General features: G+C 46.3%; 1 protein-coding gene and 1 long non-coding RNA gene across 2 annotated transcripts in view; one reads left to right on the top strand and one right to left on the bottom strand.

Annotated features, from left to right (window-relative positions):
• LOC309349179 overlaps positions 1–11207 on the bottom strand; it is a 74444-nt gene extending 63237 nt beyond the window's left edge. The window contains exon 1 of the long non-coding RNA XR_014159801.1: positions 11161–11207. This is a non-coding gene — a long non-coding RNA (uncharacterized lncRNA). The remainder of the gene's footprint in view (positions 1–11160) is intronic.
• The window catches only part of RHPN1 (rhophilin Rho GTPase binding protein 1), a 52359-nt gene that overhangs the window by 3853 nt on the left and 31539 nt on the right, over positions 1–16967 (top strand). Inside the window, exon 2 of the mRNA XM_081874268.1 lies at positions 16282–16397. Within this exon, the coding sequence (XP_081730394.1) occupies positions 16282–16397 (116 nt within the window). The remainder of the gene's footprint in view (positions 1–16281; positions 16398–16967) is intronic.

The raw sequence follows: 16967 nt of genomic DNA, 5'->3' as shown, positions 1-16967 counted from the left end.
GCTGTACCTCTCTGCAATAATAATAATAATAATAATAATAATAATTTATTATTTATACCCCGCCCATCTGGCTGGGCCTCCCCAGCCACTCTGGGCGGTTTCCATAGAAACCAAAAATACAGTAAAATATCACATGTTAAAAACTCCCCTGAACAGGGCTGCCTTAAGATGTCTTCTGAATGTCAGGTAGTTGTTTATCGCTTTGACATCTGCTGGAAGGGCGTTCCACAGGGCGGGCGCCACTACCGAGAAGGCCCTCTGCCTGGTTCCCTGTAGCTTTGCTTCTCACAATGAGGGAACCGCCAGAAGGCCCTCGGCGCTGGACCTCAGCGTCCGGGCAGAATGATGGGGGTGGAGACGCTCCTTCAGGTATACTGGACCGAGGCCGTTTGTTAGCATGTCGGGGGGAGGCATTGCGCATGACCCAGAGGCAAGGCTGCATTTGGTCACTCGGACAGGTAGCTGCCGTCAACCCTGGTTCCACAATGATCCATCTGGTAGGCAGGATGCGACCCTCCCTGCCCGCAGACTGTCTCACCGGAGTGGTGCATGCTCTGGTTATCTCTCGCTTGGACTACTGCAATGCGCTCTACGTGGGGCTACTTTTGAAGGTGACTTGGAAACTGCAATTAATCCAGAATGCAGCAGCTAGACTGGTGACTGGGAGTGGCCACCGAGACCACATAACACCGGTCTTGAAAGACCTATATTGGCTCCCAGTACGTTTCCGAGCACAATTCAAAGTGTTGGTGCTGACCTTTAAAGCCCTAAATGGCCTCGGCCCAGTAGACCTGAAGGAGCGTCTCCACCCCCATCATTCTACCCGGACACTGAGGTCCAGCGCCAAGGGCCTTCTTGGTGGTGGGACCCACCCTGTGGAACTCCCTCCCACCAGATGTCAAAGAGAACAACAACTACCAAACTTTTAGAAGACATCTGAAGGGAGCCCTATTTAGGGAAGCTTTTAATGTTAGATGCATTACTGTATTTTAATATTTGGTTGGAAGCCGCCCAGAGTGGCTGGAGAAGCCCAGCCAGATGGGCAGGGTTTAAATAATATATTGTTATTGTTATTGTTATTGTTATTGTTATTGTTATTGTTATTGTCACGGTTATCGTATACAAGCATGCTTGTCTCATTTTTAGTGGTTCATTTAGGCCAGGCTTTCTCAAAAGGTGGTTTTTTTGGACTACAGTTCCCATCATCCCTGACCACTGCTCCTGCTAGTTAGGGATGATGGGAGTTGTAGTCCAAAAACAGCTGAGGACCCAAGTCTGGGGAACCCTGACTTAAGTCATCTTAAAGCGGGTTATTGAATTGTGTGAAGTGGTTTTAGCAGCACGATCCTGCGCAGCAAGATTACAGGGGTAATAATTAGGAATGTCAGAAACTGACCTCTTTCCCAAGTCAAACCATTGGTCCATCTTGTTCAGGATTGCCCACACTGACTGACAGCAGCTCTCCAGGGTTTTCATCGAAATCTCAATTTTCTAGCCTTTCCAGGTAGAGCAGGAAATGTCTGGAGAACTGCTTCCAATCTCCAGTATAGTCGTACCTTGGAAGTCGAACGGAATCTGTTCTGGAAGTCTGTTCAACTTCCAAAACGTTCGGAAACCAAGTCGCGGCTTCTGATTGGCTCCAGGAAGCTCCTGCAGCCAATCGGAAGCCGTGGAACCCTTGTCGGATGTTTGGGTTCCAAAGAACATTCGCAAACTGGAACACTCACTTCCAGCTTTGCAGCATCCGGGAGCCGAAACGTTCAACTTCACAAGGCGTTTGACTTCCGAGGTACGACTATATTGTGCTAGATGGACCCAAAAAAAAGTCAGCTTCCATTATTCCTGTATCAACTACATGTTTGTTTACTGTTTATATTGCCAACTTTCTTAACAGCAGGTGGACAAAATCTAAAGGAAATGCTCCAAACGGGAATAACTTTTCAGTATATGTAACATGCCTCTGGTGGGATTTTGGGTGTGTTCCAAATTCTCCAGCTACTGGCAATTATGAAAACACAAGTAACTTAAGACAATTTTCAGAGCTAACATTTCCCTAAAGTCACCAACCTGTTGGTTTAGTGGCGGCGGCTGATGTTGTCTCCCAACTGGTTTACGTTAGATTTTTTTTTTTTAACTTGTTCCCTGGTGACTCAAGCAGAATTGAAAAGGAGAAAAGCACACACAAGTTCACGCAGCCCTCGGCAACCTGTCTGGGTGCTTCAAAATTTCCTGCCTTAGCAGCGAACGGTGTTGGTTGAATCCACGAACCTGCCTGGACTTGCAAGGCGACTCACCTCTCGGGCTTAAAAAAACCCACAGAGGGCTCGTGGGGAATCAGATTATTCACTTGCGGATTTTGTTTTCCGGTTGATATCGGGCGCAGTTGCTGTTTTGGAGAATAATAATTCAAGGAAGAAAAGGAAGAAAAGGCGGAAGATCAGGTCACAAAGACCCATGGAACTTGCAAGGGAGAGAGAGGCAAGAGATTATTGTGGATGGCTGCATTACTGTGATTGGGGACAAGGACTGATAGGATATCTCAAAGGCTTTGCAAATGCCACACACATACTGAGATCACGCATGCAGGCTTGCAGTGTTTTGACTCGCCTTCCCATGAGATCTGCATGTAGGCAGGCATGAAAATGAATTGGAATCCAGTGCCCAAGGAGACCAGGTGTTTGATGAAAGGACGGAGGGTGGTTTCCCGTCCTTAAATAATAATAATAATTAATTTAAAAATATATTTTTTTATTTATATCCCGCCCTTCCCGGTTCAAAAACCGGGCTCAGGGCGGCTAACAACAAATTTAAAACACTTAATTATAAAAGCAGCATAAAATACAGTATAAAAACATGAATAACAATAAAATTCAAAAATTTAGGGGAAATAAGCATTAGATAATCCCCTACTTGGGCCAGTGAGGAGACCAGGGGAGAATTAGCTGTGGGGTCTCAGAGTGGGTGATCTTCATAAAAGGGGAGAGGGAGGGAAGGAAGGGGAATAAAAGATCGGGCTGAATTCAAATTAAAGGCCAGGCAGAATAGCTCTGTCTTACAGCCCCGACGGAAGGAGGTTAAATCCTGAGGGGCCTTAGTCTCATGGGACAGAGCATTCCACCAGGTTGGAGCCATCACTAAGAAGGCCCTGGCCCTGGTGGAGGGTAGTCTGACTTCCTTAGGGCCCGGGACCTCTAAACTATGGTTATTCATGGACCTTAAGTTCCTTTGCGGGACGTTATAAATTACTGAATTATATCCCGCCTTTTTCTCCAAGGAGCTCAAGGTAGTGTACCTGGCTTTCCCCTTCCTCATTTAACCTTCACAACGACCCTGTGAGGTAGGTTAGGCTGTGAGGCAGCAACCGACCCGAGGCCACCCAGTGAGTTTCATGGCTGGCTGTGGGATTCGAACCCGGGTACCCCCAGGTCCTAGTCTGATATTCTTAACTGCTGTGCCACACCGGCTGTCAGAATTACGGGGGTTGAAGAAAATTCAGGGAAAGTACCAGGCTTAGTGAAGTATGAACTCCGAAGCCTTTTCCTGTGCTAGGTGGAAAAAATCAATAGAATCATAGTATTGCACAGTTGAAAGGGACCCCCAAGGATAATCTAATCCACCCCCCTGCCCAGCCCCCCCCCACAAGGCAGGAAATGATGCCTTTGTAAACAAATCATCGAACCCTCTCGAAGATTCACAAGTGGACTGCATCTTGCAAAACAGAAAAGCTGCTGTTGTCTTTCCTCGTTTTGTTTTGTGCGTGTGGATCTAAAGCCGAACCCTGTTGTTGCAGACTGAGTGGTCGGATCTTAAAAAGGCTGAAGGCCCTCGGTTCGAAAGAAACAACTATCTGACTTTTAGAAGACATCTGAAGGCGGGGAAGTTGGCAAGTTTCTAATCTTCAACGTTTTAGTATGTGCTGTGAGCGGCTCAGAGCGGCTGGGGAAACCCAGCCTTCTCTTCCCATGAGGTGGCCAAAGTCTTGGAGCCTCAGCTTCAGGATCTGTCCTTCCAGGGAGCACCCAGGGCTGATTTCCTTCAGAATGGAGAGGTTTGATCTTCTTGCAGTCCATGGGACTCTCAAGAGTCTCCTCCAGCACCAGAATTCAAAAGCATCCATTCTTCGGCGATCAGCCTTCTTTATGGTCCAGCGCTTACTTCCATACATCACTACTGGGAAAACCATAGCTTTAACTATACGGACCTTTGTTGGCAAGGTGAAAGTATTATTATTTGCATTGTGCATGCAAATATAAGGAAATCTTCCAGTCCTTCAGATATATTAAAGGGCATTTCTCATTTCAAATGTTGCAGTGGGAGATACGATCCTTGCATGCACATATAAGAGGGATGAAGGCAGCGGCTGCAGCCGGCCAGATTGCATGCATTGTGGTTCAGATAGGGTTGCTATGGAGACTCCAACAAGTGGAGTGGGGAACTTGTGATACGGCCCATTACCGTTATCTCCCTGGCTGGATAACGCTGTTTTGTCACCGAGCCTTAATACATCTGTTTCCTCTGCACGATTCTCCATCTTGGCTCTCTGCCTGCCACAAGCTAGCTCTTGGTTTTTCCAGGTTGGGAACAGACACAGACCGGGCTTTTCTTCTCGTCGGTCCATTTGCGAGCTCTGAGCTATGGTTCTTTTAGCTTGGGGGTCAGGAACCTGTGGCTGGCCAGAGTCGGAAGGGGGGACCCCCAGCGTTCATCTAGTCCAACCCCTTTGCAATGCAGGAATCTCATCCGTGGGGCCACCCAACCTCTGCTTAAAAATTTCCAGGGAAGGAAAGTCCACAACATCCCAAGGGAAGCCCGTTCCCCTGTCGAACGGCTCTTCTGCTGTCAAAAAGTTGTTCCTAATGTTTTGTTGGGGTCTCCTTTCTTGTAAATTGTAGCCATGGGTTCAGGTGCTGCCCTGCAGAGCAGCAGAAAACAGGCTTGCTCCATGTGACGCTTCTTCTGTGGGGTGTTAGGTATTGGGGAAATACCGCATTTTTCGCTCTATAAGACGCACCAGACCACAAGAGGCACCTACTTTTTTGGGGGAGGAAAACAAGAAAAAAAATATTCTGTATCTCAGAAGCCAGAACAGCAAGAGGAATCGCTGCGCAGTGAAAGCAGTGATCCCTCTTGCTGTTCTTGCTTGTGGGATAGCTGCGTAGCCTGCATTCGCTCCATAAGACGCACACACATTTCCCCTTACTTTTTAGGAGGGAAAAAGTGAGTCTTATAGAGCAAAAAATACGGTACCTTGCTTGTGCTTGAACAAGCACCTATTATAAGAATTTTAAGGTCTTAGATATGTGATAAATGTTCATGGATGTACCAAGCAAACACGTACATAAATATATAAACCACATGTCTGAAACCCCACAGAAAAAAAAGTCCTCAACAAATTGACCTCAAATATTTCTCTGCAAGGTCAAAGTGGGAAACCTCCCCATTGTCTCTTTCCTCACAAATCCTGTCTTAAGGGCACATTTAAGATATGAGTAGGGTGTGAGCCTGTGACCTGGCTCAGGAACTAAGTATTTATCATTACAAAAAACTGGCCAGGCTCCCCAGGTAATCCAATCAAGTGACCATTAACAGGTAACCTGCCAGACAGGAGATAAACAATGCACTAAGATTTCTGTTGTAGACCACCCTTTCTGTGATGTAGGTATGATGTGTTTGGGGGGTGGTCTTGAGCTACACCCCTTCTGTGATGTAGGTATGATGTTTCTGGGGTTGGTCTTGGACTCCAGGGCAGGCAGTTTAAAATGTCTATACAAGGGCGGGCACACCTTTGTTCTGGGTCCTCATCCTTTCACCTGTCTGTTGCAATAGTGCAACAGCTGCTTTGCTTTTCAATATTCTCTGGTTGGCCTCTGTTATTTTCTCCTACCGATGGAGAACCTACAAAGGACTCTACAAGGGCTCTTGTGTACCCCATAAGGGAATAAGGGCAGATTTTGTTTATTACACACCTAGCCCTCTCCTGTACCCATTGACCGAAATGTGTGGCAAACACAGTGACTTATGCATTAAAGCCTTTGGCAAAAAAAAAAAAAAAAAAAGTGTTGCGAGTTCGAGTACTGTTTCTTCTGCCAGTGGGAGCCAGTGGGTAGGGTTGCCATATGTCTGCAGTATCCCGGACAAAGCCAGGATCTGGTCATTGGAAACAGTGTCCGGGTGGAAATTGCAAAAATGCCTGGGAAAATCTGGATGTACGGCAACCCATGTTGGAAGTGTAGATATTACCGAATTTCATTAAAAAATAGCTCAAAAATTCAGCACAGCTTCAGCTTTTGGCTACTCTCATAGACACAAAACCATGGAGTCAAGTGCTAAGAATAAATCCTTTTTTGCAACCCACAGTTGATCTGTATTGGCTGTGTTACTAATAGGAAGGAACATGACTTGTTAGTCGCAGGAATACTGTACTCTTTGCATAGGACAATTTGAGTTTTTCTGATATCCCATAAAAGCTCTTTATATCAAAGAGGCCACAGGCAATTAGAGGATACAGTGGGGTAGTAATTCTTGTCAACCAGTTTCTGTAGTAATTCAATTATTGCGTTTGTTCACTATTTTGAATATTCGTAAGAAAGTTTGTGAAATAAATCCATTTCTAAGACTGTATTCCCAATTATTGTTTTCAGGGGGGGGGGGAGGAATAGCTCAAAAATGTCTTCTTCCTTTTTTTGAGATTTTGAAAAAGAAAAAAGCAAGCTCAACAGCTTTGTGCCCCCCCCAAAAACACACACACACACACACACACACACACACATTTTTTTATGTCTGGATTTTTGCTTTTTGAAATAATGGCAACCCTATGGGATACACACTGCTGGATTTCTCATGAAGAATCAAGAAATTGGTAGAGCTCCTGCTTTGAACCCTTGCCACTTAGCGCCCCCCTAAGTAATCCCACCTCCCCAGGGGTGCTTTAACCACACAGGAGAAGGCTGTTGGCACCAAGTTAGCGCCATGCGAATCGGGTGCTCCAGGAAAGCTTATAACATCTTGGAAGTTTCCTAAAAAGCCAAGCGACAACTGTCAGTTCTCCTTGAGCAGGGAGTTCCGCAGATGTGGTAAGCACTGCTTTCTGCAGCCAGCCGTCAGACTGATTTCATAATAGTCTTAATTCGCTAGTTTTGCTTTTCTTCTTCTCTGAAAAGGTCTCTGTGTGGGAGAATTTCACCTTAATGGCCGGATCCTGTTTTAGTCTGCAGAAAAAAACACCCCCCACAAAAAACTGGGTACAATGAAGTGCATTGTGACATATTTTAGAAACTGCAATTGAGGGAGAGGGCTAAAAAGTGAAAGGATATCGGGCTTAACTGCCGGGTGCTTGCAGAGTTTTAAATAGCAATTGCGCTTATCTCTAGTAGGAATTGTGGCCTTTGCTAGCTAGGTTTCCTTCTCCAATGAGCAGCTGGCCCATTTCTCCACCACCTCAACCCCAAAGTGAGAGAACCTGCTCTTAAAAAGTCCTTAACAGATTGCTTCCTGGGGCCTCATTTTAAAAGATGTGTGTGTTTAGTCATGTCCGACTCTTGGTGACCCCCTGGACCAGAGCACATCAGGCCCTCCTGTCTTCCACTGCCTCCCACAGTTTGGTCAAACTCATGCTGGCAGCTTCGAGAACACTATCCAACCATCTCTTTTTTAAAAAACATAATTTTTATTAACAGGCCAATCCAATCACATTATTTCCAAATCATATTACTTCCAACTTATACAGCCAGATTTTTAAATTTTGTTGGGGGTACCCTTACATCAAGCTCTGAACGAGAATCAAAACATCACTTCTGTTACTGCTTTTATCAAACGGTTCTATCCAGATCTGTCCAGATAGTCTCTTTATTACTTCTTCATCTTCTTGTTGTTATCATGTATTCCTTTCTTTGCAATCTCTGATAATCTTCGCAAGCAGGTTAGGAACAAACAACATCTGTGTGGATTTTGCACACTCCAAAGGTCATATCTCATAAGGACAGCCGCCATTCCTCCCCTTCTTCAAAAAATTTATCCTCGGTCCGTCCTATTAATTTTCCCCAGCTTGCCACATATATCACAAAGGGGCTCTGCCAAGTTATCACTTTCAATCCATCATTTACATTCCAATGACCCTGGTCCTCCTCCCCTCGTCTTTCTTCGACAAGCCTGTCTTAACAAGACGCCATTAAAAACTGTGTCATAGAATTTTTCCTCCGCACTCCATATTTACCAGTCCTCTCTTCAATCGATAATTCACTCCACACAGCTCTTAAATTCTTGCTTGCAATTAGTAAAAGGCGATGATTCGTCTCTCTGGGGTGGAGGTTTATAAATACTCACATGAGGCAAAGAAAATAAAAGTTTTTTCCTCCACCCCCCCCCTCTTTTTTCTCTCCACACATACCAGTCTCATAATGGTGGTTCATCGCTTGATTTATTTGTCTCCTCCCGTCGCTCCAAACACAGAGATGCATTAATCAGCAACCTTATCTCTCGACCTTTGCTTGATGTAAGTGCTTCAGCTTCATTCCAGTTATATATTTCCAATTATATTTTCGAGCTGAAGCGAACCAGGGCGCTGATTGGAGATAGCGTCAGGAAGCGCACCAAGGGCTGATGCCAAATGTCCTGCACCCCCTTCTTTCGAATCCAGGGGTGCATTATGGACGTCGCTGGCAAGGCTGTCCCCCCCATATCCTTGGGGGGGGGTAGGAAGGCTGCATACTTCCCATAGCAGCCTCTTTATTACCTTGTGTGGGTCGGAGAGATGTTATTGTCGGCCATCTTCCAATGCGCCACCTGGTGGCCCTCCACTATCCAACCATCTCGTCCTCTGTCGTCCCCTTCTCCTTGTGCCCTCCATCTTTCCCAACGTCAGGGTCTTCTTCTTATGATGGATTATTCTTATGCTGTTTGCTAACCATGGCAACAGAAGACCACCACCTCCTCGGGGTCATCTAGTCCAACCCCGCTTGCAATGCAGATAAAGCAGCTGATTTTGCCCCCACTATCTTTTAAAAAGTGAGAGCTAGACCATAAAGAAGGCTGATCGCCGAAGAATTTATGCTGTTGAATTATGGTCCTGGAGGAGACTCTTGAGTCCATTCTGAAGGAAATCAGCCCTGAGTGCTCACTGGAAGGACAGATCCTGAAGCTGAGGCTCCAAGACTTTGGCCACCTCATGAGAAGAGAAGACTCCCTGGAAAAGACCCTGATGTTGGGAAAGATGGAGGGCACAAGGGGAAGGGGATGACAGAGGACCAGATGGTGGGACAGTGTTCTCGAAGCTGCAAACATGAGTTTGACCAAACTGCGGGAGGCAGTGGAAGACAGGAGTGCCTGGCGTGCTCTGGTCCAGGGGGTCAGAAGAGTCAGACACAACTAAACCAGTGTTTCCCAACCTTGGGCCTCCAGCTGTTTTTGGACTACAACTCCCATCATCCCTAGCTAGCAAGACCAGTGGTCAGGGATGATGGGAATTGTAGTTCAAAAACAGCTGGAGGCCCAAGGTTGGGAAACACTGAACTAAACGACTAAACAACAACAGAGACCAGGAATGATAAGCAAGCAGCATTAATGTTTCTTGACGCAGAGAAGGCCTTTGATAATATTTCATGGGATTTTATGAAAAGGAATTTGGAGTTAATGGATATTGGGCAATGGGAGCAAATAAAGTCTTTAGGCATTTGTGTAGGTGTATCTGTGTTTCTGTAGGGACGCGGGTGGCGCTGTGGGTTAAACCACAGAGCCTAGGACTTGCCGATCAGAAGGTCGGCGGTTCGAATCCCCGTGATGGGGTGAGCTCCCGTTGCTCGGTCTCTGCTCCTGCCAACCTAGCAGTTCAAAAGCATGTCAAAGTGCAAGTAGATAAATAGGTATCGTTCGGGCGGGAAGGTAAACAGCGTTTCCGTGGCTTCCTCTGGTTCTCCAGAAGCATCTTAGTCATGCTGGCCACTGACCCGGAAGCTGTACGCCAGCTCCCTCGGCCAATAAAGTGAGATGAGCGCCGCAACCCTGGAGTCGGCCACAACTGGACCTAATGGTTGGTCAGGGGTCCCTTTACCTAGCATAGCATTTAAAAGAAGGCAGTTGAGCTCCTGAATTGAGGTGTGCATTTGCATTATGTTTGCATGGGACCAGGAGGCAGACTGTTCTGGGGCATTCACTCAGGTCGTTTCCTGAAAACCTTCCATTGGTCAGAGGTCCAAAGTCCACGAGTGGAAACTAAACTCTGGTTCGGGGCGCCTGGAATAAAACATCTGTCTCCACTTTTTGTGTAGAACCGTTTTCCTATTTTGCTCCTCTGTCATCGTCCTGCCGCAAGGCTGGGCTCTCCTATTTCGTGCCGGACAATAGCTCGCCCTTAGCTTGCCCGTTCCTTTGCAGCAGTTCTGGATTTTGACCCCTTCTCTCCTGGCACGGAGCCTGCCAGATACAATAAGACCGTTTGGTGGTGTGTTTCATCGGGGCTTGGAGAAGCCTTGCTGCTCCTTTATAGATCACCTTCCTAATCCTCCTCTCTTTGAGGCAATAAATTTCGCTGCTCAGCTCCGCTCATGTAACTTAATGACCCACCCAGGCCTCGTAATTTCCAGGGGTTGGTTTTGTTGTGTGTGTGAAGCCTTTTGGTTTTCTTTTAAAGATATGCAACCTGAACCGGCAGTCGTGGGAACAAAAGAAAATAAAAGATATGTCGCCACTCCTTTAGAAAGCCAGTGAGTGGCTGTTCCAGGCTATTCCAAAATCCTAAAAGACCTACATTGGCTCCCAGTAGGTTTCTGAGCACAATTCCAAGTGTTGGTGCTGACCTTTAAAGCCCTAAACAGCCTTGGCTCTGAAAACCTGAAGTTTCCACTCCCATCGCTCAGCCCAGACACTGAGGTCCAGCGCAGAGGGTCTTCTGTTGGTTCCCTCGCTGATAGGGAACCAGGCAGAGGGCCTTCTCGGTGGTGGCACCCTCCCTTCAGATGTCGATGAAATAAACAACTATCTGACTTTTAGAAGACATCGGAAGGCAGCCCTGTATTGGGAAGTTTTTAATGTTTGATGGTGTTTTTATATGTGTTGGAAGCTGCCCAGAGTGACTGGTGCAGGGTATAAATAATAAAAATTATTATTATTAACCATTAAGTGCTTTAAAAGATCAAAGTTCATCCATCCGGCCTAGGACCCATGTACCTACGGGACCGCATCTCCTGGTATGCCCCGCAGAGGACCTTAAGGTCCAAAAATGACAACATATTGGATGTCCCAGGTCGCAAGGTGGTTAGATTGGTCTCAACTAGGGCCAGGGCCTTTTCAGCACTGGCCCCGACTTGGTGGAACGCTCTGTCACAAGTGACCAGGGCCCTGCGGGACTTGACATCTTTCTGCAGGGCCTGCAAGGCAGAGCTGTTCTGCCTGGCCTTTGGTTTGGTCTTGGTCTGACCCTTACGTTTCCCTCCCCTAAACAATCTGAGCCATTTATTTGTTTTATGGGACAGGGAATGTTATGTACTGAGTTGAATAGGATCCAAACTGCAGCAGTCTGATTGGTCCTAGAACAATAGGATCCAAAATCCAGCAGTCTGATTGGTCCTAGAACAATAGGATTCAGAATGCAGCAGTCTGATTGGTCCTAGAACAATGCAGCAGTATGATTGGTCGGCAGGAGCTACCCAATCATGCTCCAGATAGAAGTGAATCCACAACCTGATTGGCCTACAGGAGAATTCCGAAATTAGCCAATCACGTGCAGCCCATTGTGTAAATAATGTGTATAAAGCAGATACTTTGAGGGGATCTCCATTCCCTCCTCACCACTATGAGCTGAATAAAGAGCATGAAATCCACTCTCGACTCTGAGTATATTTCAGGGAACAAGTTTGTTCCTGGCCCAAAAGGAATCCTGACCCCCCTTTGTTGCAAAAGCTCTCGCTGACCCTTTGTGCTCTTGCAAGGAAAGTGGGGCCTCGTCTGGCTGCCACGCTGGGTCTCTGACTCACCCACCCTTCTCAAAGGTCCTTTTCTTTGCTCCTCTGGGAATCCCGAGAGCTATGTGTCGTCATTTACCGGAATCGTGCATCAGTACAAAAAGATCTCCTCCTCTCATGTGGGCAGAGCTTTTGTTGCACATTGCCACAAGCCTTGGAGAAACTGAATCGCCTCCTTTTCTTTTGTGGGGGCGCTTAAAAACAAGCCCACGTCTCTTCTCTTGTCTCCCCACCCCCTTCCTTTCCCAATGTGTGCAAATTCCAGAGCCTTTATTTGGACAGCCAGCCCCCAAATTCAGTGGGAATCGGCTCCCCAGTAAACCTTGCCCAGAATTGCAACCTTACTCTCAAGATAGTCACCTTACCCATTTTTGAAAGTTGCACGAGACAGAGAGGAGCGTTGGACTCCCCTCCCAATTTCTTTTCTGCCCATTTTCAAATCTGGTCAGATTCTCCAGGTTATTGAAATGTTACGCTACTCGCAACGGCACTTAGCCAGGATATATGGGGAAGGTTTTTTTGGATATATGGTTTTAATTTCACATCTGACCACATGATGGAGGAGCTCAAAGTATCAGCATCCCCAGACATCTGAAGGCAGCTCTGTATCAGGAAGTTTTCAATGGTTGACGTTTGCTGTGTTTTTATTATGTTTTATTTTTTTATTTTTGTTATTATTCCGTTGCTTCGCCTTAGACTTTCCAGGACAGCCCCAAAGTCCAGCACAGAGCAAACCTGCCTCTATGTCTCCATCTCCACTGGAAAGTTACCGTATTTTTTGCTCTATAAGACGCACCAGACCGTAAGATTTAGACCTAGTTTTTGGAGGAGGAAAACAAGAAAAAAAATATTCTGAATCTCAGAAGCCAGAACAACAAGAGGGATCGCTGCGCAGCGAAAGCAGTGATCCCTCTTGCTGTTCTGGCTTCTGGAATAGCCGCACAGCCTGCACTCGCTCCATAAGACGCACACACATTTCCCCTTACTTTTTAGGAGGGAAAAAGTGAGTCTTATAGAGCAAAAAATACGGTATTTGGTCTCTTCATTTCACACTTCATTTATTTATTCATTTGCATTCGTCAGGGGCCCATGGACAGGAGTTTTCCGGGCAGTGTAGAAAGCCCCAGAAAGATTAAAGATCACACTTAACATTAGGACAAATTAATAAGCAGCAAGCAAGAGGGCTGTAAGAGCAAAACAAATTCATTTTTAAATAGTCAAGAAATGAAAACGCTGAAGCGATGGTCTGTGAAATTGCAGTGATTGTGCAGGGGGACCGTGGAATCAGAGCAGGAAAGGATCAAAAGGACGCCAAGTTCACCCCCATATCGCAAAAGGGGCGTCACTGACTCTATCCCCACATATCCATTCCTGCCCCTTAATTATTGCATTTTTATCCCACTTTTTGCTCCAAGGAGTTCAAGAAGACAGACACAGTTTTCCTGCTCCGAATTGTATCCTTAATAATAATAATAATAATAATAATAGTAATACATTATTTATATGCCACCCTCCCCAGCCGAAGCCAGGCTCAGAGCGGCTAACAATAGTAAAAGTAACACAGTTTACATAAAATCACAATCTGTTCTAAAATCAATTCATTCTAAAATCAATTTTCTCAATCAGGAAGCTGCTCTCCTTCCAGGAAAGTCATGCTTGGGGCAGTCAGTCTCAGAGTTGCTCCTTTGCTGAAGAGCTGGTGTGGGGAATCCTTTGGCACTCCAGGTATAGCTGCACTACAACTCCCATCACCCCCAACCACTGCTTGCCAGGGCTGATGGGAGTTGTAGTTCAGCAGCATCTGGCAGGCCAAAGGTTCTCCGCACCTATTCCAGGGCAAATGTATCAGGCATAAGAAGAAGAGAAGAGTTTGGATTTGCTATCCGGCTTTATCACTACCCAAAGGAGTCTCAAAGCAGCCAACAATCTCCTTTCCCTTCCTCTCCCACAACAAACACTCTGTGAGGTGAGTGGGGCTGAGAGACTTCAGAGACGTGTGACTGGCCCAAGGTCACCCAGCAGCTGCATGTGAACGAGCGAGGAATCGAACCCGGTTCACCAGATTACGAGTGCACCACTCTTAACCACTACACCACACTGGCTCCCTTGGCCGCCTGGCTGTTTTGGGACTCCAGCTGAGCATTGGCCCTGGTGCCTGGGGTTGGTGGGAGCTGGGAGTCCAACAGATGGAAGCAACTTTCCCCGTCTCCCCATATATAGGGAAAGGTTGGAATCACAAAGTGGCTACAACTTCCAGTGTAAATCCGAAGCCATAATTGACCACAACTCTCCATGGGTGCAGAGGGGGCATCGCCCAGCAGAAGAGGACACTTGCCATCTGTCTGGGGGCTTCTTGAGGGCATCTGGTAAGCCATTGCAAGATCCAGGATGCTGAACGTGACGGGCTTTTGCTCTGATCCAGCAGGTCCCTTCTTATCTAAAAAAATGTAGTATAACCACCGACAACTGGGAAACACTGGCCTGCGAGCGCTCCAATTGGAGAACAGCCTTTATCAAAGGTGTTGTGGGCCAGGCATAACAACAACCTTGTGACCAGGTTGGTGGACTAGATGGAATGGAGAGGACTGACATAACCCGAGACCAGGAAGAAGGGACGTTGGATGAAAATTGGAAGAGTTTATAAAGAAAATTTTTTATTTTGGGAACTAGTGTAAAATTAATGAATATTAGGGAAAATGTTGGAATGAAACTGTCTGGCGTTAGTAGAAATGATATAAGGACCTATGTATAAATAAGCATTAAGTTTTAAGTTTTTTAACGGTAAGAGAAGGTAAAAATAGAAAAAGATGGAAAGAAATAATGGAAAGGATTTGCTGAAATTGCTAATTGAATTAGAATACAAAAAAGGGAGGTGTGAGGAGGTCAGGGAAACAAGTAAATGAAAGACAAGACATGGAAAGATTGAAATGTTCTTAATTGTTTTTATTTTTCTGTACTTTGTACTTTTTTGTTTTTGCTTTTTTATTTTCTTTTTCTTCTTCACTTCTGTAATGTTTTTGAAACTTTAATAAATATTATTTTTTTAAGAAAACAACAACAACCTTGTGAGGTAGGTTAGGCTGAGAGACAGGGGCCGGCTGCTCCAGGCTCGCTCAGCAAGCTGGTAACCACCTTAGTACTTTGGAAGTTGTTCAATCAAAGTTTCTAAGGCAGATTTTTTTCTATACTGCCATGCGTCCCAAACACATCATTGAGACTGGAGGCAAGCCTCCCTTTAGTAGAAGTATGGACTTGGCAAAGAGCTCTTAACTTCTGGCTCCGCCTAAACTCAAATCCCCCCGGTTTACTATCCCTAGTACTTCAAGACTCCCATAAAAATGCCTGGCTTAAAACCGTCTATCCAAAACTTCACTCTTGTGGCCTGTCCCCACAATGCCTACTCACTATGGGCCCCACTAAAGCAAACAGTCTAATTGGTCAACGTCTAAAAGATATTGAACATCAGAACAACCTGGCCACTATAAGGAAATTCTGCCCTTGGTATGTTCATATTCCACCTCTCCATTTTGATTCTCTGGCCCCATATCTGCACAAACTTATTATCCCAAAATACAGACGTGCTTTTACACTTGCAAGACTGGATGTTTTGCCATCTGCGGCACTTGAGGGTCGATTCCGAAAGATCCCACCTGAGAAACGTCTTTGCACCTGTGGAGATGGTAGCACCGAAACAGCGGCACACGTCCTCCTGTCTTGCGCTCTCTACAAAGACCTGAGGAACGAGATTGTCACCCCACTCGTATTAACCATCCCAGGCCGCTCAACCACTACCACAATGTCTTTCTTCTATCAGATCAAAATGAGCAGAAAACAGCAAAGGTTGCTTAGTTCATGGCAGGGACAATCAGAATAAGGGCCACTAACCGACTGCTGATTCAGGACTTTAAATCGTGCTCTTATATCAATTTTCCTTTTCTGCGTATACTGTAATCTTTTACTGTTGCTATGGACATTGGCTAATGCGAATAAAGTTTTATCTCTCTCTTCGTGGCTGAGTGGGGAATTCCAACCCTGCTCTCTCTCCCAGGTCCTAGCCCAGCACTCGAACCCAGTGTTTCCCAAACTTGTTTCTCCAGCTGTCTTTGGACTACAATTCCCATCATTCCATGGCCACTGGTCCTGCTAGCTAGGGATGATGGGAGTTGTAGTCCAAAAAACAGCTGGAGACCCAAGTTTGGGAAACCCTGCTCTAACCACTAAGCCACCGCTGTCTCCTTCTGCCTGGAGATGCCAGGAATGGAAGCTGGGACCTTTCATCGAAGTCCCTCTGGGCTAAGCAATGTTTCTCCTCCTCTTTCTGCAACAGGGCTGCGATCCGTTGGCGCAGACTCAGCGCAGCAAATTGCAGCACCGCCGGGCGCGAATCAACCAGCAGATCAACAAGGAGATGAGGATGCGGGCAGGGGCAGAGAACCTCTTCAGGTTCGTTGTTCTTCGTCTCCATCTGGTTGTTTTCCCCTTTCCATCGTCGGGTGTATCTGCAAGACGTTGAGGGCTAGAAACTTAACTCTGTGAACTGCCCTGAGACCTACGGATGAAGGGTGGTATGCAAATTTACTAAATAATAATCAAAAGGGGGGCGTGGGCTTCCCAAGGACTCACTGCACCTTTTGCCATGAAGCAGAAAGTCAGGCGCAGTGTTCCAAAGTGTTTTGGTAAACCTAAGGTTTTATTAGGGTCGCGCTGTGGGTTAAATCACAGAGCCTAGGACTTGCCGATCAGAAGGTTGGCGGTTTGAATCCCTGCGACAGGGTGAGCTCCCGTTTCTCGGTCCCTGCTCCTGCCAATCTAGCAGTTTGAAAGCACATCAAAGTGCAAGTAGATAAATAGGTACCGCTCCAGCGGGAAGGTAAACGGCGTTTCCGTGCGCTGCTCTGGTTCACCAGAAGCAACTTAGTCATGCAGGTCACTTGACCTGGAAGCTGTACGCCGGCTCCCTCGGCCAATAAAGCAAGATGAGCGCCGCGACCCCAGAGTTGTCCGCGACTAGAC

Source organism: Podarcis erhardii, assembly GCF_964252035.2.
Source record: "Podarcis erhardii genome assembly, chromosome: 8".
NCBI classification, from domain to species: domain Eukaryota; kingdom Metazoa; phylum Chordata; class Lepidosauria; order Squamata; family Lacertidae; genus Podarcis; species Podarcis erhardii.
This window is presented reverse-complemented; position numbering and strand designations above follow the sequence as displayed.